Source organism: Podarcis muralis, chromosome 7, assembly GCF_964188315.1.
Source record: "Podarcis muralis chromosome 7, rPodMur119.hap1.1, whole genome shotgun sequence".
Classification (NCBI taxonomy): domain Eukaryota; kingdom Metazoa; phylum Chordata; class Lepidosauria; order Squamata; family Lacertidae; genus Podarcis; species Podarcis muralis.
In genome coordinates, this window is record NC_135661.1 from 13,351,603 (window position 1) to 13,374,817 (window position 23,215).

At 47.1% G+C, this 23,215-nt stretch overlaps 1 protein-coding gene across 4 annotated transcripts in view; it reads right to left on the reverse strand.

The window, feature by feature from the left end:
- The window catches only part of LOC114602651 (tetraspanin-15-like), a 90,944-nt gene that overhangs the window by 25,220 nt on the left and 42,509 nt on the right, over window positions 1–23,215 (reverse strand). For all 4 annotated transcript variants that reach the window (XM_077931231.1, XM_077931232.1, XM_028741106.2 and 1 more), the window contains 2 exons: window positions 21,540–21,635; window positions 7,817–7,930 (listed from right to left, as the gene is read on the reverse strand). In XM_077931231.1, the coding sequence (XP_077787357.1) occupies window positions 7,817–7,930; window positions 21,540–21,635 (210 nt within the window). The remainder of the gene's footprint in view (window positions 1–7,816; window positions 7,931–21,539; window positions 21,636–23,215) is intronic.

A 23,215-nucleotide genomic window follows, 5' to 3' on the forward strand; every position in this document is an offset into this window, starting at 1 on the left:
AATTTGTTCTGCCTGTGCCATTGCAGATATAGGTAATGATTACCATACCCATATTTCAGGGAACAGGGCTGATGTTTGTTTTATTTCTTTATTAGATTTATATAGCACCTTTACCTTCCAAGTTGCTCACTGTGGAGCATGTAGTCCTCCTCCTCCCCATTTCACCCTCACAACAGTTCTGTGAGTCAGGTTAGGCTAAGAGATCACACTGACTGGCCCAAGGTCACCCAGCGAGTGCCATGGCTAAGTGGGGATTCAAACCCTGGTCTCTCAGATCATGGTCCAACACCCTAACCATTATGCAACAGTATGTCTCTGGATTTGAGAGGGTGTGGGCAATGCCAGCCTCCCTAAAGTAGCCCAGTGCTGTTACACCAGATGGATGGGAGCTTAGAGTAGAATGGGGGGGGGGGCAAAGACTGTGAAGCTGAGTTGTCCTCCATATTCTGCCCCCTTCCAATATTGGGATAGACTAAATCACTGCACTTGCCAACAAAGGTCCGTATAGTTAAAGCCATGGTTTTCCCAGTAGTGATGTATGGAAGTGAGAGCTGGACCATAAAGAAGGCTGATCGCCGAAGAATTGATGATTTTGAATTATGGTGCTGGGGGAGACTCTTGAGAGTCCCATGGACTGCAAGAAGATCAAACGCATCCATTCTTAAGGAAATCAGCCCTGAGTGCTCACTGGAAGGACAGATTGTGAAGCTGAGGCTCCAGTACTTTGGCCACCTCATGAGAAGAGAAGACTCCCTGGAGAAGACACTGATGCTGGGAAAGATGGAGGGCACAAGGAGAAGGGGGCGACAGAGGACGAGGTGGTTGGATAGTGTTTTCGAGTTTACCAGCATGAGTTTGACCAAACTGCGGGAGGTAGTGGAGGACAGAGGTGCCTGGCGTGCTCTGGTCCATGGGGTCACGAAGAGTCGGACACGACTAAACGACTAAACAACAACAACAACAAATCACTGCACAAAACACAGAGAACACCAGAGGCAATTAGTAAAGATGGTATTGAATCCTGCATTGCAGGGGCTTGGACTAAAACTCTCGGCGTCCCTCCCAACTCTAGTTCTATGATTCTGTTTTTCTTTTTTTAAAATGGTTATATTTATCTAGAAGCACTGGAAAGAAAACCACCCAGGCCAGGTGAAGGATGCAGCTTCAGAAATCAATTTCCAGCCCAATTCACAAGCCATTTAAACTAATGTGATTCAGTTTAAGTGCTATTTTTTGAATCAAATGAAAATAAGCACTCATTTTGCTTGCCATCTTGCAAGTTTCCAAGAATGAGGAGGCAGAAGCTCTGGCCCTGGTGATAATGACAAGTTAAATCTGACCCTGGTGGGATGCAATGCTTGTCATAATGAAAAAGCTAGTTCAATTCTTTCTGGCCCATCTAGTGGATCTCAGTGTGGAAATTAGTTCAGTCACCTTTGCAGTAAAGGCCAAGGCAGGATGCAGTGTCAAAGCTAAGTCCTCTCCTGCTCTGACAAGCCACTGGCTTTGAAAAGTCGCCAGTAAAAACAGCTGGTCATGTTCTGAGAACGGTCACACAAATGATCTTTTGGATGTAAATTAATCCCATGGGATGTGAATTAATTGCTTCTATTTCAAGGGAGATAGCATCCTATGCAGAATTTAGTTCACAGTGTCAATGGAGCATGTTATTTTGATTGCTCCATTTCTTTTATGGGTGCCATGAAGCTTGGCCATCAGTCCTGAGCTGAATCGGGAGCCGCTCTTAAATCTGTAAGAAAACTGCAAGTCTGGCTCAGCTGCCCCTTCCTGAAACACAGAGTGGAGTGAAAATGCAACATAGGAACGCTTGGTGTTCCAGAAGGGGCAGCTGAGCCACACTTTTGCAATTTCCCATCTAGCACAATATTGTAGTATTGTCAACATTGGCTGGCAATAGCTTCGCAGGATTTCAGACCCAAAAATCTTTTCCCAGCCCTACCTTGAGATGCCAGGGATTGAATCCAATACAGTGGTGCCTCGCAAGACGAAAAGAATCCGTTCCGCGAGTCTCTTCGTCTTGCGGTTTTTTCGTCTTGCAAAGCAAGCCCATTAGCGGCTTAGCGCTATTAGCGGCTTAGTGGATCAGCTGATAAGCGGCTTAGCGGATCAGCTGTTAAGCGGCTTAGCGGATCAGCTGATAAGCGGCTTAGCGATCAGCTGTTAAGCGGCTTAGCGGATCAGCGGCTTAAGCGGCTTAGCGGCTTGGGAAAAAGGGGGGGGGAACCCCTGCAGGAACTCGCAAGACATTTTCGTCTTGCGAAGCAAGCCCATAGGAAATTCGTTTTGTGAAGCACCTCCAAAACGGAAAACCCTTTCGTCTAGCGGGTTTTCCGTCTTGCGCGGCATTCGTCTTGCGGGGCACCACTGTACCTTCTGCATGCAAAGCGCTTGCTCTATTTTATTCATTTTTCATATTTATTATTGCATATACACCCCACCTTTTTCTTCAAGGATCTCAAGGTGACATCATCATCAGTTATTATTATTTGTAGCCCATCCATCTGACTGGGCTGCCCCAGCCACTCTGGGCAGCTTTCAGCATATATAAAAACATAGTAAAACATTAAATCTTAAAAAGATTCCCTATACAGGGCTGCCTTCAGATGCCTCCTAAAAGTGATATAATTACTTTTCTCCTTGACATTTGAAGGGACGTCATTCCACAAGGTGGGTGCCACTACTGAGAAGGTCCTCTGTCTGGTTCCCTATAGCTTCACATCTCACTGTGTGGGAACCACCAAAAAGCCCTCAGTGCTGGTTGACATGGTTTGCCCCCTCTTCTGTTAATCCCCCAAACAACCCTATGAGGTAGACTGAGGCTAGGCTGAGAGGCAGCAACAGGCCTAAGGTCACCCAGTGAGCTTCATGGCTGAGTGGGGGATATGAACCCTGGTCTCCCAGGTCTGGGTGTGACACTCTAACCATCACAGCAGGCAGGCTCTCAGAAGGGAGCTTCCAAGTTCTTCTGAGGCACATCTAAAAAAATCCACTCCCCACCATTGTGAATGGAGAAAGCTGCCTGTGGTCTCCCTTAGTATTGCATGCACTGACTGGCAGCAGCTCTCCAGGGTATCAGGCAGGGAATCTCTTCCAGGCATATCTGAGGGTGCCAGGGACTGAACTTGAGGCCTTCTGCATGCAAAGCAGATGGCCTGTCACTGAGCTACAGTCGCAAGAGTGCCATTCACAGCCTACAAGGGTGGTCCAGTCCTGCAACTGTGATGAAGCTCAGTTTGGAAGCAGGATCCCACCCCCAAACCGAGAAGGAAGAGGCTTCCCTCTGTCTTCCACTCTGTTACACCTCTCCCACCACTAGACTGCCTAATGTTTGCAAATCACGTGGATCCTTGGACAAAAGGTCTTACTGAACTGTACACAGCAATTGTGTAGCAGGGATCACGTGCACTCAGAGAACTGCGCACAGAGGGGACCGACAATGGGATTTAAAACCCCAGGAATACCTCCCCTCGTGTGCCTTTCATGCGCCAGCTTGGCACCCCGCAGCACTCTGAATCACAGAGGCTAAAACCCAAGGAAACTCAAAAGCAATGGCAGAGCTGTGCCGGCTCCCACAGAGAGGTGACAAACACAGCACTTTCTGAATCAGCCACATATTCAGAGCTCTTGCTACTGCTAACCTCCATGGGACTTGATCTTCATTAATGTTGTTAGCCGCTCTGAGCCCGGCTTTGGCTGGGGAGGGCGGGATATAAATAAATATAATAATAATAATAATAATAATAATAATAATAATAATAATAATAATAATAATAAAAACAACCCATGGCGTTCTAGTCTGCACCAAAAATAACTTTATCTTGGAGGAAGAGTGACCAAGCGATTTACCGATCACTTCAACTAGGCTGCACTGGGTCAGAGAATCATAGGCTTGGAGGATACCTTAAGGGTCATCTAGTCCAACCCCCTGCAATGCTCAAGAATCCCTGACAGATGGCCATCCAACCTCTGGTTAAAATCTTCCAATGAAGGGGAGTCCACCACCTTCCCAGATAATCCATTCCACTGCCTAACAGCTTTTGCCCTCAAAAAGTTCTTCCTAATGCTTAGGTGGAATCTCCTTTCTTGTCATTTAAATCCATTGGCTCACTTCAAGCTTGCTCCATCTTCCATGTGGCAGCCTTCCAGTATTTGAAGATGGCTCTCAGTCTTCTCTTCTCTGGGTTAAACATGAGGAGATTTCACCCCTCCCATACCCAAGAATCTCCTGATGATCTCCTGATGGTCTCTGCTGACTCTCCAGAGAGGAGGAGGCGTGTCCTGCTATCTACTTATTCTGCTCAGCACCACATCAATGTGTGTGTGAGAGAGAGTCAGTCAGTCAGTCAGTGTATCGGAGAGAGAGAGAGAGTGTTAGAGATCGTAGAGATAAGGTTGCTGCTAAGAGCAGCTGCAGACTCTCAGTGTAGCATTGATTTATGCTTAGAATATTCAGCTCTGTATATAGTTTTGTATCATAGTTGTAGTTACAGAATAAAAGGAAGATATCCTACAGAGCTGCTCTCCGAGTGGTTTATACTCTGCAAGACTCTGCAAAACTCTGCTGCGCAACGACTGTATTATTATTGAGACAGTGAATCCGGTGCTCTCAGCTCTAAGCTGTGAGTCCACAGCACTGTGACCTGTTCCTGTGAGAAAGGAGGTCTCTGGCAGTGCTACCCAGCTCGCCTAGCCCAGTCGGGGTTGAGGTGCACGAGTCCAGTTGGTGCACTGGCTCAAGGGCGATGCTGACAAAACATACCCAACTCTCTCCAGCACTCCATGTAAGACATGGTTCGTCTTGGTTGCCCACCTCTGAACACATTCCAGCTCGTCATTGGAGGCAATGAAGTTTACGTATTTTGGAGCATGGGGGTGGGGTGGGGGGAAATATCTGCAGCCACATAGAAGTGCCAAAGATAACTAAGCAGGATTCCTAATACATACAAAAAATTAAGGAATAGGAAAAAACCCACCAATAGAACATTCTAGGGAGGGAAGTACAATGGTCCTGTGCTTTGAAAATCAACTTAAATCTATTTATGATGGGACTATAAACAGTCATTGACAAGTTTCCCCCGTGTAGTTCTGGGCTGCTTCATCACCATTCTCCTGATCATTGCAACTCCGCGAGATGAGATCTTGCATGGAGCCCCAGACCAAGGGAGGTCGACAGTTATTTTGTGTTTCTTCCATTTGCAAATTATTGCACTAGCCGTTGTCACCGTCTCACCAAGCCGCTTGGTACTAGTCTTGTAGCCCAGTCCAGCCTTGTGCAGGTCTACAGTCTTTTCCCTGACATCCTTGGACAGCTCTTAGGTCTTGGTCATGGTGGCTACTTTGGAATCTGCTGGATCGATTGCTTCTGTCGACAGGTGTCTTTCGTACAGGTACTGTAACGAGCTGAGATTACAGGTAAGACCTCTCCCTTACAGCAGGTGCTTCTAATCTCAGCTCCTTACATACAGTGAAGATACCAGGTAGCCTGACAGGTAGCCTGGCTGGTTGATAGGGGATCAAATACTTATTTCACTCATTCTAATGCACATCAATCTCTGACTTTTGTCTTCTGGGTTTCTGGGGGTTTTTCCTGTTGTTATTCTGTCTCTCACAGCTACAATAAACCTGCCATTAAAATTACGGACTGGTCATTTCTTCGTCAGAGGGCAAACAGGCAAATTTAGCGGGGGATCAAATACTTCCCCCCCTCACTGTACAATACTGAGTGGATTTCAGAAAGTCAGTGGGGAATGAGTACCACATGGTCCAGAGGGCACAATCTTAACTGGTTAATTTTGAAGGCATTTCTTGAAACAAAAACAAACCACTGAACTCTCTGTGACTGGAAGTTTTGTTTTGTTTTTTAAGACTCAACCAATTCATGAAAGGTAACGATATCTGCCGATATCTGGCAGGATGGTCTGAACTCCGATAACCCCTTTGGTAGAAACTCTGCAGCAACCCTCCCCTCCTCCAAGTATATCTTGCTTTGCCCCCAGGCGCCTAAGATCAGTCATTATATTAAAAACACAGTCTTATAAGCAGCAGATAAAAGCAGCCAAGAATCAATAGTCATTCAAGGGGAAAGACTAAAACTATTAAAACAATGAAATGTCATTAAAAGCTTATGTGGATTGCATCAAGTTCATATATATCAGCTTAATGTGCTTTGCCCCCGCTTTGTCCCCCAAAGCTATCAGACGAAGGATTTGGAATTGTTTTCAGGAGGGTTTGGTGGCCTGGTGTGACACAGAAGAAGGAAGCAATATTGAATACTGGATATAAAGGGACAAAGTGGCAGGAATCAGGTGGCTGCAGAGGAAGGAAAATGCCTCAGACAATGTGAGCTAGGCTGAGAATGTGGGGATCTTGGAGTTACTGGTTTCAGTATCCAGAGCTGGACAATATAGGAGCAGCAGGACCCATCTCTTGTAAAAACCTATTTAATTCTGGAAGATCAATGTCACAGTTCATGGGGACAAATAAGTTATAAATACAGGTTAAGATGGAAGGGGGGGGGAGAAAATACACCTGAACTACAAAAATCTATCTAGATGCTAGTCTTTTGGGGGCAACTCACATTCACCAAACATGCTAAAACTTGACAAAGTTGCAGCACACAGTCACTATGCCTGTTTAACTTCTCTCTCTCATGTATATATATTCTATATACTGTATATGCATTCTATATACATAGAAATAAGGCTATTGTCATGCTGCAGTTCACATGGCTGCCAACAGGTGGCCACACCAACTGCAGAATGACAAATGGCAAGCAGACAAGCAAGAAAGCAGCATGGGGGGGGGGGCAGGAGGCTCAGGCGAGCTGTTTAATGGAGGGGGGGTGCCCTTTGCACAGTGGTTTAGCAAGCTGCTATGTGAAGCCTATCTTCCCTCCATTAAATGCAGGTGCAGCAAGGTTTAATGAAGAGTGTGGAGGCACCACATAAGGGCTAAGCAATTATGTGAAATGCCTCCTCTCTCCTTTAAAAGACTTGGGGTGAGCTGTGAGGACAGGAGCAGGGAATAGGCAAGAAGGTGGCTGGGGTGTAAAGGGAAAAGGGTTCGGCCAGTTGTGTGGGAAGGGCAAATGGCAAAGCTGTAGGCAGCGTTGGAAAATGGAGCAAGACACTGTAGTGTATCTGTAGTACGGTGGTACCTCGGGTTACATACGCTTCAGGCTACAGACTCCGCTAAGCCAGAAATAGTACCTTGGGTTAAGAACTTTGCTTCAGGGCGAGAAAAGAAATTGTGCAGCGGCGGCAGCAGGAGGCCCCATTAGCTAAAGTGGTGCTTCAGGTTAAGTACAGTTTCAGGTTAAGAACGGACCTCCAGAGCAAATTAAGTTCTTAACCTGAGGTACCACTGTACAATAATATGCAGGCAACTTCCCATCTGTGTGCAATCAACATGTGTGCGCCGTTTTGGGCACTGCCAGGGGTCGGGGCGGAACAGGCTGGCACACATGGTGCCTTGGAATGCAACCTCTGCACAAATGGGGAGTTGCCTGTATTTATTAACCAACTGCCTCTCTCATCACCCCTATCAGATTGGCGATGCTTCTGGGGGCTCTGTGGTTAGATGTGTATTGCTGGGGCTGTAACAGAACCTAGGGCTTCTGCCTGAAGTGAAGCAATGGAAGAAAGCCACCAGGAGTCTTCAGCAGGAGTGTAGGGTGCTTGCCAGTGACCCACAAAAAACTGAACCACTGCAGGAAGCCCATGAAGTTGGAGAGGGGTCCACCTAACAACTTCCTTTTTCTTTTAGAAACTCACAGTTTGCACTTCTTTCATCTCACCTTCTTGATACAGCATGTGTAGGGCACCCCACAGGAGAGAGGGCCGCTGCTGTTGCAGGAATGGTATGGATTCACATGCCAGTCTCTGAATTCATCGCCTCCGCAGCAGGAAAACTGGGGGGGGGGGGGGGAGAAAGGAGATAATTGATAAGATCATGTGAAGAGCTCTGGGTGGATCAGACCAAAGGCCCATCCTGCCCTTACAGTGGCCAACCAGGTGCCCACTTTCAGAAGCCCACAAGCAGGGTATGAACACAATGCTCTCCTGACCCACAGAATTTTAGAATTGTGGAGTTGGAAGGGACACCAAGGGTCATCTAGTCCAACCTACTGCAATGCAGGAACAAAAGCTAAAGAATCCCTGACAGGTCGCTATCCAACCTTTGTTTAAAAACCTCCAATGAAGGAGAGCCCACCACCTCCTGAGGCAGCCTGTTCCACTGTCAAACAGCTCATGCTGTTAGAAAGTTATTTCTAATGTTTAATTGGAACTCCCTTCTTGCAATTTGAATCCATTGGTTTGGGTCCTACCCTCCAGAGCAGCAGAAAACTAGCTGGCTCTCTCCCCCAAGTAACAGCCCTTTAGATATTTGAAGAAGGCTATCACATTACGTCTCAGCCTCCTCTTTTTCAGGCTAAACATCCTCAAATCCCTCAACCTTGTAAGGCCTGGTTTGTTTGTGTGCTTGTTTTACATCTCAGGAGCAGGAGGACCCAACAAGAAGCTTGGAGCCAGTGCTATTCGCTTGTATTCTACACCCATGTTCAGAGGCAGCTGGGGATTATGAGGAGAGCTTTGTTGCCCTCACCCCCTGCTTGTAGGCTTCCCACCTGCATCTGCTGAGCAACTGGGAATGAGGATAATGCACTAGGTAAGCCTTTGCATCCTCAAGCATCCCATCTCAGCTAACCTTTGCCACTGCTTGTTTTATCATCTTGGAGGCCATAGTGGAATGAAGGAGGCTTTCTTTCTCTTTAGCAAATAGCGCAGCGCGTCTTCCCCACTGTCCTCGGACCTCCTCCGAAGGCTGGTGGTGGGGCGGAGAGACCTCCTCCCGCCGCCAGGCTTCGGAAGGATGCTCCGAAGCCTGGCGGCGGGAGGAGGTCTCTCTGCCCCCCCGCCAGGCTTCGGAAGGCTGCTCCGAAGCCTGGCGGGGGGGCGGAGAGACCTCCTCCCGCCGCCAGGCTTCGGAGCAGCCTTCCGAAGCCTGGCGGGGGGCGGGGGGGCGGAGAGGTTTTTTAAAAACCCCGGGACAGCGGAGGACTTCTCCGCTGTCCGGGGCGATTTTAAAATGCTGGCGGGCGGGAGCGAAGCCTCCGCTGCCGCCCGCCAGCATTTTAAAATCGCCCCGGACAGCGGAGAAGTCCCCCGCTGTCCCGGGGTTTTTTAAAATGCTGGGGGTGGGAAGAAAAGCCCCCCCCCCAGCCTTCAGAAGAGGTCGGGGGACAGACTGTCCCCGGACCTGGTCTGAAGGCGGTTTCCATAGGAACGCATTGATTGATTTTCAATGCATTCCTATGGAAAACCGTGCTTCGCAAGACGAAAAAATCGCAAGACGACAAAACTTGCGGAACGAATTAATTTCGTCTTGCGAGGCACCACTGTATTACAATCTATTGCTGCCTAACAGGACGGCCTCTCTAGAATTTGTCACATGAACACACAAATTTGTACCGTATTTTTCGCTCTATAACACGCACCTGACCATAACACGCACATCGTTTTTAGAGGAGGAAAACAAGGGAAAAAATTCTGAATGAAACAGTGGATGTATCATTTTTGTGCTTCATGCTGTGGCCACAGACATGTGATCTGATGGTGAATTTGGGGTAGCTCAATGCAAAGATCCTGAGGATCCATGTGGATCCATGCTTTTTAACCACATTTTTGCACCATTGCAGCCCCAGGCAACAGTGGGTGTGTGATTTTTGGGGGGCAGGCTGCTATGTGATCTGATGGTGAATTTGGGGTGGCCCAATGCAAAGATCCTGAGGATCCATGTGGATCCATGCTTTTTAACCACGTTTTTGCACCATTGCAGCCCCAGGCAACAGTGGGTGTGTGGTTTTTGGGGGGCAGGCTGCTATGTGATCTGATGGTGAATTTGGGGTGGCCCAATGCAAAGATCCTGAGGATCCATGTGGATCCATGCTTTTTAACCACGTTTTTGCACCATTGCAGCCCCAGGCAACAGTGGGTGTGTGGTTTTTGGGGGGCAGGCTGCTATGTGATCTGATGGTGAATTTGGGGTGGCCCAATGCAAAGATCCTGAGGATCCATGTGGATCCATGCTTTTTAACCACATTTTTGCACCATTGCAGCCCCAGGCAACAGTGGGTGTGTGATTTTTGGGGGGCAGGCTGCTATGTGATCCGATGGTGAATTTGGGGTGGCCCAATGCAAAGATCCTGAGGATCCATGTGGATCCATGCTTTGTAACTACATTTTAAGTGGGGAGTGAAGGAAAAACACAGAAGGGACAAGAGAGCGGTGTGCAGAGAAGCAGCTGGCTAAGAAAGCAGGAGAGGGATTTAAGGGGAGGGAGAAAAGAAAGGCAAAAGTTTCCCCAAACCAAAGCCAGCTCTCTCTCTCCTCCTGCATGTTTTCTGGCTGCCTGTGAGGAGCACGGAGAGGAATTAGAAGGAAAGACCTCTGCTTTCCCCTCTGCTTGCCTGGAGGGGAGGGGATTTGCCTGCTCTTTGTTCCGTTTGAGCAAACACAGCAACGAAACACAAGCGAGTGGGCAGTAAGACCCTGAGGCAGAATGCAGGAAAGCAACCACTTCCTCTTTTCAGGTTTCCCTCTCCGACACAACGCACGATTGATTTTTGCTGATTTTTGTTCCTGCGCTCCCCTAATCGGCTCCAGGGACCCCCCCCCCACATTCGCTCCATAACACGCACAGACATTTCCCCTTCCTTTTTAGGAGAAAAAATCTGCGTGTAATAGAAAAATACGGTAAATCTATTTGTGCTTCGCCACCCAGAGCTTAAATGCGCAATCTTTCACACACATACAGTGTCACCTCTGGTTACAAACACTTCTGGTTATGAGCTCCACTAACCCAGAAGTAGCTGCTCCTGGTTGCGAACTTTGCCCCAGGATGTGAACGGAAATCGCGCAGCAGGAGGCTCCATTAGCGAAAGCGCGCCTCATGTTAAGAACGGTTTCAGCTTAAGAACAGACCTCCGGAATGAATTAAGTTCGTAACCAGAGGTACCACTCTACACTTGGAGAGGATCCCTAACTTGGCCTAGAAAGGGCGGCGGGGGGGGGGGGGAGAGAGAAATACAGGGCTAACTGCATCCTTTATTGAATCAATATAGGATGTAGCATTTTACACTGAAACACGGACGACTGATCCTCTATTATACAAGCCTAAATGGGCGATCATCATCTGAGGCCCTTCTCCGTGTGCCTGCTCCACATGAGGTTCAGAGGGTGGCAACACAGGAACAGGCCTTTTCTGTGGTGCTTTAGACTGATTAAACAATCTGTGGCCTTTTAAATGTGTTTGTGGGAGAGAGCTTATTGGTTTGTTTTTGGTATTTTGCTATGTATTTTGTGTTCTCATTTTGTATTTGTATTTTGTAAAGTGCCTTGTGATGTTTGGATGAAGGGTGGTATACGAATAATAACCCTAACTTCGTCCCCTCCAGACGGCTTGAACTACAACCTCCTTCAGTCTCAAGATCATATAGCTGTGCTGCTTGGAGCTGATGGGAGTCATAGTCCAAAGTAATCTGGAGGGCACCAGGTTGGGGAAGGTTGCCATGCGTCCTAATTTCCTCTTGCCACCTGTAATGCGTATGGGTTGCTCGTGCGTAAGCTGCCGCCTCTCCAGGCTAAATTGCCTTGTTAAACCTTTCTGACCGGACAGCCCTTCTCACCGTGGCTGCCTCAGTCGCTAGCAGAATCCGTCAGCGGGCGTTTCTTAAACCTCTTCCAACATAAAAGTTGTTTGACGCCCAGTCTCCTCCTCCTCTCACTGCGCGGAAGTCTTCTGCGCAGGGAGGGCGTGGGTAGCGGAGGACCTGTGCTCTCCCCGCTGGTGTCCAGTGAAGAGTCCTGGAGCCCTCTCGCCGATTCCCCCATCTGCCCCCCTTTATCCCTGGTGTTGCGCTGATTTGCTTCCCCCTCTACTGAGCTGCCTCTCTCCCTGCTGGGCCCTTCTCCGGCATCATCTGAGAGCCCTCCCTTTGCCTCTAGCTCCGATGTCAGTTCCCTGACATCATTATGTCTTCATATCTGCAAAAAGAGGGAAATGTTTGCCCTCTCTCCTTTCCCCTCTCACCACACAATCCACACAAGCTAATAGCATGCAAAATCATTCATACTATATTGGTTCTCCGATTCACAGGGCTGAAATTCAATCGGCTTCATTTGCTTTGAGAATACATTATTTCTGCAGGCAATCAAGAAATTTCAGTGCTGGATGCAGAGACCTATCGCCTTCCACCTGTCTCTGTTCTCATTGGCCAGCGCTTGGCTACATCCATCCTCCTTGTAACTCACCTGCTGGGCTGCATTTAAACACCAGCAGTTTTATGGAGCTCGTGCGTTCTGGCTGCAGCATTTAGTTGGGAAATTAGACTGAACCAGAGGCCTCTAGGGAGTATGTGGGAAATCAGCCACAGCGGTCACAGCAAATGAGCAAAATGAGCATCCCTTTCTCCAGGAATGGTTTGTGGCAGGTAGATCCAGCTACCTGTTTCAATTCTCAAAGACAAACAGCTCACAACAGGCAGCAGACATTGGTGGAGACCAGCCAGTCTCCAAGGCATGTTTCCCTGAGTGTATGAAGAAGTGAACCTATGGGACTGGAACTGCCAGCCTCAATCCACAACTCTGTTTGCAGGTGGTGAATTGGGGCAGCTGCTTCAGCTCCCATTTGGGGGGGGGGGGGAGGTTCAACAGCTCTTGGGAAAGGACTGGCAGCTGTGGGCAGGTATTCTCTATCCTCTTTTTTTAAAAAAAAACAACAGCTGTGAAAGCTGCTACCTTCAGTGGTGCAACAGCATGAACAGTGCTATGGCCACAGCCTGCCTGCCTGCCTGCCTTCCTGAGCAGCTAAAGCTTTGCTACCACCGCCCCACCCTATCTCTGTGGCCAGTAAGCCCTGTCCTGTCTCCACTGACATTGTTTCAAGGATGGAATGGCAACCCCTGAAACAGCCACCCCAATAGGAAAAATAGGGCGGCAAATTGGGAAATGGCTTTCTCAGTCCACTCCATCCTCTGGGCTTGATTCAAGGTGCCAGTACTGACCATTTCAAGCCCTTCGCAGCCTGGTTCCCACTTAGATGCTGCCTTTCCCTTTGTTCTGATGCTCCTCTAACTTTGTGGAAGGTGGAAATTGTCCCAGAGAGAAGCTGGACCTTCATGCCAATTGCCCCAAGGCAGTGAACTGCTTCCTGGAGCACATAATTCTACACTTTCTCATTGGGCTTCCATATGTGTGTGTGTGTGTGCAAAGCACATCTCTTCTGCTTGGTTTTTGGTTTGACTGGATGGTTTGCTTAGGTTTTTGTCGGTGGTGGTGCTGCTGCTGTTTTTTTGCTCCTTTTCACTAGTCTGTTGAATTTATTTTTTAAAAAAACATTTTTATTTATTATGGTACCCCACCATCAGTGCTGAAAAAGTGGTTGATAAATGTTTTAAATAAATAAAATGGCTGCAGGCTGGTCATCAGTGGTCTGTTATATTGTCCTCTCCCTCAGACTGTACAGCCAAGGAGACATCCCCACTGCACTCTGAAAGGGAGAATTACCGTATTTTTCGCTCTATAAGACGCACCAGACCACAAGACGCACCTAGTTTTTGGAGGAGGAAAACAAGGAGAGAAAAAATTCTGAATCTCAGATGCCAGAACAGCAAGAGGGATCGCTGTGAGTCTTATAGAGCAAAAAATACGGTATACAGCACGAACCAGAAAAGCGACACAAGATGGATTTGGGGGTGGAATGAGGAGGGATGCGTTTGACACCCCAATCCTTGCCTCTCAATAAGAAAGGACATTTCAAATTCAGCCTGCTATGGACATGCACTGTGGAATCTGCTTGACATGCAGATAAGAAGTCAGTCATCAAGGGAGACATCTCCCAAAATTGTAGCCATTAAGCTGTCTGGATAAAATAAGCAGAAATCAAGAAGATTTATGGACTCAAGACAACCACTCTCTCATTGGACTGTAATTTGTACTATTTATTGCTTTTGAAATTGGTCTTTTCCTTTCATACTTGGCTCCTCAGTCAAAGGAACTGAAGATGTCCAAGATCATTTGCAAAAGAATGATCTTAAGAACTGCAAGAACCTGAGAATTTTGGTTTCAGATCTGCACTTTATCTTCTTGGTTTTTCAAACACCCAAATAAACTTTGATCCCTGACCAGTTTTTCTCAATATTAAGTCTCAACAGGAAAGCAAATATCATTTTGTTGACATAAGTCTGCTCACCCCAACCTGTAGCCTTTCAGATATTTTCAGCTACAACTCTCATTTTGGTCTATTATTTGCACAAAGTCCTGCAAAAATTGATTGTATACCTATGAGACTTAGCTCCTGCATCTTGTGTTTCAAATCAGGGTATGTTTTCCCATTGATATAAGAATAATAATAATCTTGATTTATCTTACAAGTAAGCTTGTAAAATGATCTCTCTTCCATAGATGAAAGGATCTATTCAAGCAGAGTAAGCTGAAATGAATAGCAATTGTAAAGGTATTAGCCTTTTAACAGAAAACTAATCAAAGGCTTAAGCTGTTCCATATGCAATAAACACAATTAAAAAGTCCCCAAATCTCCAGTTCTCCCAAATGTTCATTTTCTAAGCTTGAATTAGGAAGTCTGTTCTGCCCCAGAGTTTCTGCATTACTCCTGTGATCCACACATATCTGGTACCAAAACCAATCTGGTGCCCTGTGATTAATTCCCGGTGTTCCCAGATGTGCTGAGTGAGTGCTGCTAAACAACAGGAGGTCATCTTTTAAAAAGCATATCACTCAGATCCAACTTGCAGCATTTCCTAGCCAACAGCAACTCACACACCTCTGAGAAGTAGCTGCCACCATGGGACTTTCTGACAATCTCCAAAAGATAAGAAGTGGTCTGGACAATATCCCAGAAAAACCAGCTAGCTGGGAAACTAAGAACATAAGAGCTATCCTGCTGGATAAGACTGGGTGGGTATCCTTCATGTCCATCAAGGGCCTGCCAGATTCCTCTAGGGAGCTTATAATATGGACATATAGGCAAGTACCCTTCCTGTTAGTTCTCTACAGCATCTAATGCTCACTGCCTCTGAATGTGGAAGGCTGCCTTGAGTTATCAGTGCATACTATGAAGCCCATGAATTGTGGGGGCCAAGGGAGAAAGACGCCCAAGGTAAACGAGGCAGCCAGAGGCAACTTCTAGCCCAGTTCTCCAAGTCATCTCTCAGCTAGGAGATTCCCATGATGAACAATGCTATTCCAATTTCCGGTGCAGTCTTGGGGCAATAGCAGGGTCCTCTCCAGCCAGGAGCAGCCGGGATGCATGTCAGTGGCATTGCTGCTGCTTCTTACCTAGATGGGGCAGGGCTGGGGTTGGGCACCTCTGTGGGAGCACCAGATTGTCTCCACCATTGCTCCCACACAGTGTCTTGTCTCCCAGTTGCCGGAGAACAACGACTAGACAAAAAGTTCTTTCCAAAAGCCTAAATGCTTATATTACTGTGGTACATGGAAACGGTTGGTTTAAGGCCCTCCAGTAAAGGTAAAGGTAAAGGAACCCCTGCCCATACGGGCCAGTCTTGCCAGACTCTAGGGTTGTGCGCCCATCTCACTCTATAGGCCGGGAGCCAGCGCTGTCCGCAGACACTTCCGGGTCACGTGGCCAGCGTGACAAGCTGCATCTGGTGAGCCAGCGCAGCACACGGAACGCTGTTTACCTTCCTGCTGGTAAGCAGTCCCTATTTATCTACTTGCACCCGAAAGTGCTTTCGAACTGCTAGGTTGGCAGGCGCTGGGACCGAACGACAGGAGCGCACCCCGCCGTGGGGATTCGAACCGCCGACCTTTCGATCGGCAAGTCCTAGGCACTGAGGCTTTAACCCACAGCGCCACCCGCGTCAAGGCCCTCCAGAGGTAATCCTAAATACAGCTACAACAAAGGCAGGTTCTCTAGCTGGCAAGCTCTGAAAGTTGATATGACTCTATCACAATCCTTGGCATTCCTATAGATAGGAACAAGGAGGACTCTTCTTAAGGCTGTAAGCATTTCTGCAATCTCCTGCTACATTTGTGTTCCTTTCTCTTTTGACTCCTTCTCCACCTAGGTGACAGGACAGGTGTCTCCCCCACCCCAAAAGGTGGCTGGGACCATTGAAACATCCCCCTCTGGGCAGGCAGAGCTAATCCCAGTATAGGATGGTGCTGGAGTGGGCATGCCAGAGAGAGGCTCTGCCAAGTTTGGAGAGGGTGGTGGGAACACAGAGGGAGGTGACACTCATGGCTCCCATTGTGGGGATGGTGGAGGCAAGAGAGCAGTTGAGGAAGGCTGCTCTCTGCCGCAGAATCCTAGCAGATTCCTCTACATCCCTTCTCTTGGCCAAACCTCCCTCCGCAGTGTTCTGACTTGGCCAGCCCCTGTCGCGACTGCCAAGGTAAATACCGATGGTGCTGCTGTCACCAGCCCATCCCCCACTCCAGTCTGCCTCCAGCTCCTGTCTCCATTTACATGTGCATGTCCTGTTAAAATATCAAACTCTGCTCACTTCTGGATTCTGTCTCTTGGACATACCAGAGTATGACGGGATGCTGGAGTTGGCTTTTATAAATAGGTTGTCACTGTCAAATTCCTGCATTGAGTTTTTAATGGCTGCCATGGCTGTGACCAGCTGTTTGGAAGATGGAGATGAAACAGAACGAGCCACAAAAGGAGACAGAGGGAGTCATGCATCCTGCTAGCTGGACCGTAAGAGAATCGTCTGGGATGTGTGTTAAGGATGCCTTTCAATTACATTCCCGAGGAAAATTCTCCTGTAAAATGCAGAGCTCCAGAGGTGAACCTATTGTCAAAGCAGTTTATATTTATGAGATACAGCAAAATAGTTTACTCAGTTCAAAGGGTAGAACTGAATGCCGTTCTATTACCATTGTTCCATTACTGATAGAATGTCAGTTTGCCAGACTGAAACATCTCATTGCACTGGTTCCTGCTAGCACAACAGTTTATTTGAATCTGACCCAAAGTTTTTAAAATAATGGGTGGTATTCAATAGGTTTTACTCCAGGTAGACCCACTGAAATGAATATGACTAAATTAGGTCCATTCATTTCAATGGGTCTACTCCGAGTAAATCTTAGTGTTTTTTTTTGTTTTTTTTTTGGCAATGAGGCATTCCCACTCCTTTGATTTGTTAAGAAATGAGTTTTGGAATGTAAAGTAATGAATAAGCATCATAAAGGGAAAATGTGTGTGTGAAATAAAATTTATTTCATTTCATTTATGAATCTCTTCCCATTAAATATCCTGAACTGATTTAACAGTAAAAATCATCAAAACAAAAACGATTTCAAATCCAATACAGATACAAACAGGAATAATAAAATCTCCCCTTAAAAAAAAACTCTCTTCAAGAGAGTCTGAAAAGAAAACAGAGACAGCATGGTAGGGAGTTTCAAGATGGTGTATCCATCCATTCAAGGAGGAACCTGGCCTGCCTCCACACCAAGGCAAAACTGTGGCAGATCCTTATCTAAGAGATATCATTTGCAGATGACACAGCCATAACAGCGCACTCCGAGGAAGCTGTACAGAGACTCATCAACCATTTTGCCCAAGCCTGCATGGAGTTCACCCTTACAATCTGCCTTACGTAGAGCAACATCCTGGGTCAGAACAGCGCCAGCACTCCATGCATCAGCATGATGACCACATGCTTGAGGTGGTAGCTCCACCACAAACAGCAGCTCCTCCATCGATACTGAGCTGGACAAGCATATTAGCAAGGCTGCTATGGCAATGGCTTGCCTCTCCAAAAGGGAGAATCTGATGCTAATATCCCATACCAAGATGAAGGTCTTGCAGGGTTACCTGATGAGCATGCTGCTTTATGGAAGCGAGTCCTGGGCAACTTCCAACCCTCAGGAGTGACACCTCAATGCCTTCTACATGCACTGTGTCAGGAAGAATTTGGGTATCACATGGCAGGACAGAGGTTCAAACAAAGATGTGCTCTCCCAAGCCCACATTCCCAGCACGTTCGCACTCTTGTCTCAGTGATGTCTACTCTGGCTTGGTCATGTCTACAGAATGGAAGATGGCAGGATCCCCGAGGATGTGCTTTACAGGGAGATAGTTTCAGGCACGGACCAACTCTGAGTTATAAAGATGTCTGCAAATGTGACGTGAAGGTTGGCAACATTAACCCCTTGCAGACAACTGCAGCACCTGGAGACAATCAGGTTGTGTATCCACAGCAGTGACCAGAGAAGGAATAACTGTTGGGAGGAGTGCGGAAAGAAGAAACGCCATGGTGCATATGTGACAGCAAAACTGGATCCCTTCACCTACCCCAGGTGTGACAAAACACGTCTTTCTCCTATCAGTCTTTACAGCCAGAGCAGGCGCTGTTAACTCTCCAATGGTTTGACTTCACCCCCTAAGGCACATCCATAATATAGCATGAGTACTTCTTGATGAGATGTTATTTGCAGGACCTTTTCTTCTGCAGAGTACAGTGACCAGTTGGGTATATAAGGGGTTATTCCTACATTGCAGGGGTCAGCAAACTTTTCCAGCAGGGGGCCGGTCCACTGTCCCTCAGACCTTGTGGGGGGCTGGACTATATTTTGGAGAGCAAAAATGAACAAATTCCTATGCCTCACAAATAACCTAGAGATGCATTCTAAATAAAAGGACACATTCTACTCATGTAAAAACACGCTGATTCCCGGACCGTCTGTGGGCCGGATTTAGAAGGCGATTGGGCCGGATCCGGCCCCTGGGCCTTAGTTTGCCTACCCATGCACTAGATGATCCTTTGGGTCTCTTCCAACTCTGCAATCCTATTATTCTATGAGAATCTTCTAGGTATCCAGGTAACAAGCTGGTAACAAGCTTTGTACACCAGCACCTTGAACTTAAGCCCAGTAGCGAACAGGTAGCCTGTGCGAGTCTTTCAGTAGTGGTGTGACACTTAAAGGATTACTGAGAAGCAAATTGAGACTTCTGGTAAATGGCCTTGTTTTAGGAAGGCAGATTACCTCATCATCATCATCACTTTTAATTTGTATACCATCTATCTATTTCATAATACCCAAGGGGGTTTACAAGCTGAAGAAACAAAAAAAGTAAACCTTATAACAATCTAATCCAATACAAAAAGGTGATAATAAAACATAACTTTAAAATAAGCAACTTACCGTATTTTTCGCCCTATAGGACGCACTTTTCCCCCTCCAAAAATGAAGGGGAAATCTGTGTGCATCCTATGGGGTGAAAACAGGCTTTCGCTGAAGCTTGGAGAGCGAGAGGGGTCAGTGCGCACCGACCCCTCTCGCTCTCCAGGCTTCAGGAAGCTATCAGCAAGCCTGGGGGGCCGGCAGGAGTTCCCGCAGGGCTCCCCAGGCTGTGAATAGCAGCCTGCTGCCGGCGCGCACTGAAGCGGAGTGCCCCTTGCGCTGGGCAGACATCGGCCAGCCCCACAAGCTCGGGGGGCAGCGGGGAGGCGCAGCGCCGCCATCCCGCTGTTCCCCGACCTGGTTTTGGGGGGGGGGAATAAAGGGGAAAAATTTCCCCTTTATTTCCCCCCCAAAAAACTAGGTGCATCCTATGGGACGGAGCGTCCTATGGGACGAAAAATACGGTATATCAAATAAAGTAATATTCAAGAATCCATTAGAATAGTATAGAATAATATTAAATATCAGCATATAAAAATTAAACAGAAACCCACTCTTAACAATTATAATAAATAATTTCTAAACTATAATCAATAAAACAATGGCAAGTCACAGTGCATAAAATAATACAATACAAATTGAGAAGCAGAGACTGGAGGGTGGGGCAAGGCAGGTGGAAGAATTCAAATTCTGCTCATTTGAAAAGCAGAAACTCCTCACACTGCAAGAAGATCAAACGCATCCATTCTTAAGGAAATCAGCCCTGAGTGCTCACTGGAAGGACAGATCCTGAAGCTGAGGCTCCAGTACTTTGACCACTTCATGAGAAGAGAAGACTCCCTGGAAAAGACCCTGATGTTGGGAAAGATGGAGGGCACAAGGAGAAGGGGACGACAGAGGACGAGATGGTTGGACAGTGTTCTCGAAGCTACCAGCATGAGTTTGACCAAACTGCGGGAGGCAGTGGAAGACAGGAGTGCCTGGTGTGCTCTGGTCCAGGGGGTCACGAGAGTCGGACACGACTAAACGACTAAACAACAACAACCACACACACACACACACACACACACACACACACACACACACACACTTGCACTGGCAATCACAGGACTTTGTTTTTCCACAATATTTGCTCTACTGATGAAAGATGAAGATGTCAAACTTTATCATGTACTCAAGTGGTAATTGATGATATACACAAGAGCAAAACAAAGCATAATGTTTGCTTAGTTTTGTTGGCCAGTTTTGAACACAGCAGCAATTTGCAGCTGCAAAAAAACATTGTTGCGAGTAATCTGGAACATTTCCTCCCAAAATGCTTGATTGGCTTATCTCTTTGTAAAAGAGTGAAGGAATAGTCACTGGGAGTTGGGATGGAGAAATCGGTCAATTTCAGTTTCTCTTGGTTTCTACTTTCCCCAGTTTTTAAGTCTGCTCCCTGAATTTCCATGTCAGCTTTCAATTTATGCTTTTGGAAATACCTGTCAGCATTCTAGTGGGCATCTTTCCTACTCTACACATTTTTTTGGTCAATCTTGCAAGCAATTCCCCCAACAATGTTTTTGTATGTTATTTGGATGTGAAGTATAAGGCAAGGCTTAATGTGGGCCCAGAGAAGTCCCCAGTTCACCTAATACACCCCTGGTGTATGCACAGTTGACTACAACAACCTGGCACTGGGCTTAGAGGCCTCTAAGCGTGAGTGGAAAACTGTGCACATCCCTGCCTCACCACACAACATTTGACGCCGCCCCTGTTATACCTGTGCTGGATACTCTACATGTGCAGAAACCATTTCAGAGCCCAGAATGGACCTCAGAATCCATCCTAGATTGTACAGTGGACTCTAGAGGAACCGGCAGGTCAACCTCCATTTGTTCTGAGGTCAGTCAAAAAACCTTGTACACAGCCTGCTAACAACAGAATTGTTATTAGTTATCTATTCTAACCTCCTGTGATGCTGGAAACATAGCTAAGGTTGGTAGATGGCCTTCCAACCTCTGTTTAAAAACTTCTAATGAAGGACAGTCCACCACCTTCCCAGGTCACCTGTTCCACTGTTGAAGTTATTGCCGTCAGAAAGTTTCTCCTAATGTTTATTTGGAATCTCCTTTCTTGCAACTTAAATCCAGTTGTTCAGGTCTGGGAACAGCAGAAAACAAGCTTGCTAATTCAATGTGACAACCCTTTAGAAATCAGAGGATGGCTCTCCTATCACCTCCCAGTCTCCTCTTTACCAGCTAAACATACCCAACTCCCTCACCAGCCTTGGTTCCCAGACCCCACCCTACCCAGACCCACCAATACTTTATGCTCATACTGAGAAAAACAAAAACTTACCTTTTGCTGGACAAAGTCCAAAATATTCTTGAAGTCCAAATCATCATAGTAGTGTCTTATCCCATCCTGCACAGTGGAATGGAAAACTGCATTCATCTGGAAAGAAGCAGAGTCCCAAATGTGAGAGAAATGCTCTCCAGCAGCAGATAGGAGGTTAGCAAGGAAAGGCCTTCACACAACATTGCAAGGTTTGGTGCAATCTCCCTTGCAGGGACAACAAATGATGTGCTGTCGGAGCATCAGTTGCTAAACAACTCCCACCCTCAGAAAGCAGTAGTGCAGTGGTACCTTGGTTTAAGAACAGCCCCGTTTACGAACTATTCGGTATATGAACTCTGCAAAACCGGAAGTAGTGTTCCGGTTAGCAAACTCTATCTCATCTATGAACGGAATCTGAACGGTGGAAGGGCACTGGCAGTGGAAAACCTCATTAGGGAAAGCGCACCTTAGTTTAAGAATGGCTTTGGTTTAAGAGCGGACTTCTGGAATGGATTAAGTTTGTAAACCGTGGTGCCACTGTACTGGCTACAGAAAGGCAGTGCTTTGAAATAATCAAGGTCCATTTCTCTTTGACCTTTTAGACAACAAGCATTTTCGTAAACACAACAGGAAGAGACTTGGCACTTTCTACAGAGATGGGACGTGGGTGGCGCTGTGGGTTAAACCACTGAGCTTAGGACTTGCTGATCAGAAGGTTGGCGGTTCGAATCCCCGCGACGGGGTGAGCTCCCGTTGCTCGGTCCCTGCTCCTGCCAACCTAGCAGTTTGAAAGCTCATCAAAGTGCAAGTAGATATATAGGTACCACTCCGGCGGGAAGGTAAACGGCATTTCCGTGCACTGCTCTGGTTCACCAGAAGCGGCTTAGTCATACTGGCCACATGACCCGGAAACTGTACACCGGCTCCCTCGGCCAATAAAGCGAGATGAGCGCCGCAACCCCTGAGTCAGCCACGACTGGACCTAATAGTCAGGGGTCCCTTTACCTTTACAGAGATGGTGCCCCGAAGCCATCAGGGTGTATTCTTGGTGCAATGGACAAGTGCTGGATTTGCAAGTCTCAGCACAGCTCCTCTTCTGACCAGGCAGAGACTTTGTTATGCGCCCAGTGAGATTTGTGGGGAACAGAGCCTGGAACTGAGGACAGACAACTAGAGGCAGGTAGCCTGCTGGCATTCTGCCACTGACCAGGGCCAGAATCAGAGGACCTGGGAAAGCTCTCAGTACAGAGAGCTCGACTTGTTCCCATGAGGCCCAAAGCCCAGCTGAGCTCTTATATTCCAAAACATGCCAGAGCCCCACCCAAAGAACTTAAAGCAGGGAAAGCTCTTTGGCCTGGAGCAATATATTTGTGGTGCTGTCCCCTTCAAAAATGGAAAGACCTGAAAGCTTTTCCTTTGTGAAGGGGTCTCCTTTGTGTTTGTGGGTCACAGGACACAGTGCCTCTGAAGAAAGCAAAGGGTCTCTCCTGTAACTGGGCACAACTAAGTTAACAACTAAAACTCAGTCCCTCTGAATACGAACAATGTTCTCATGTGAAGGACACCATCTTTTTTTAAAAAAAAGACATTTCCATTCTTTCAACAGCCTTGATTCTGCAAAAGAGCCTCCCCTCTCCATGACATCCATGAACACATTTGTAAGAACCCACACACTGTAGATCCTGTGCTGCATTTTG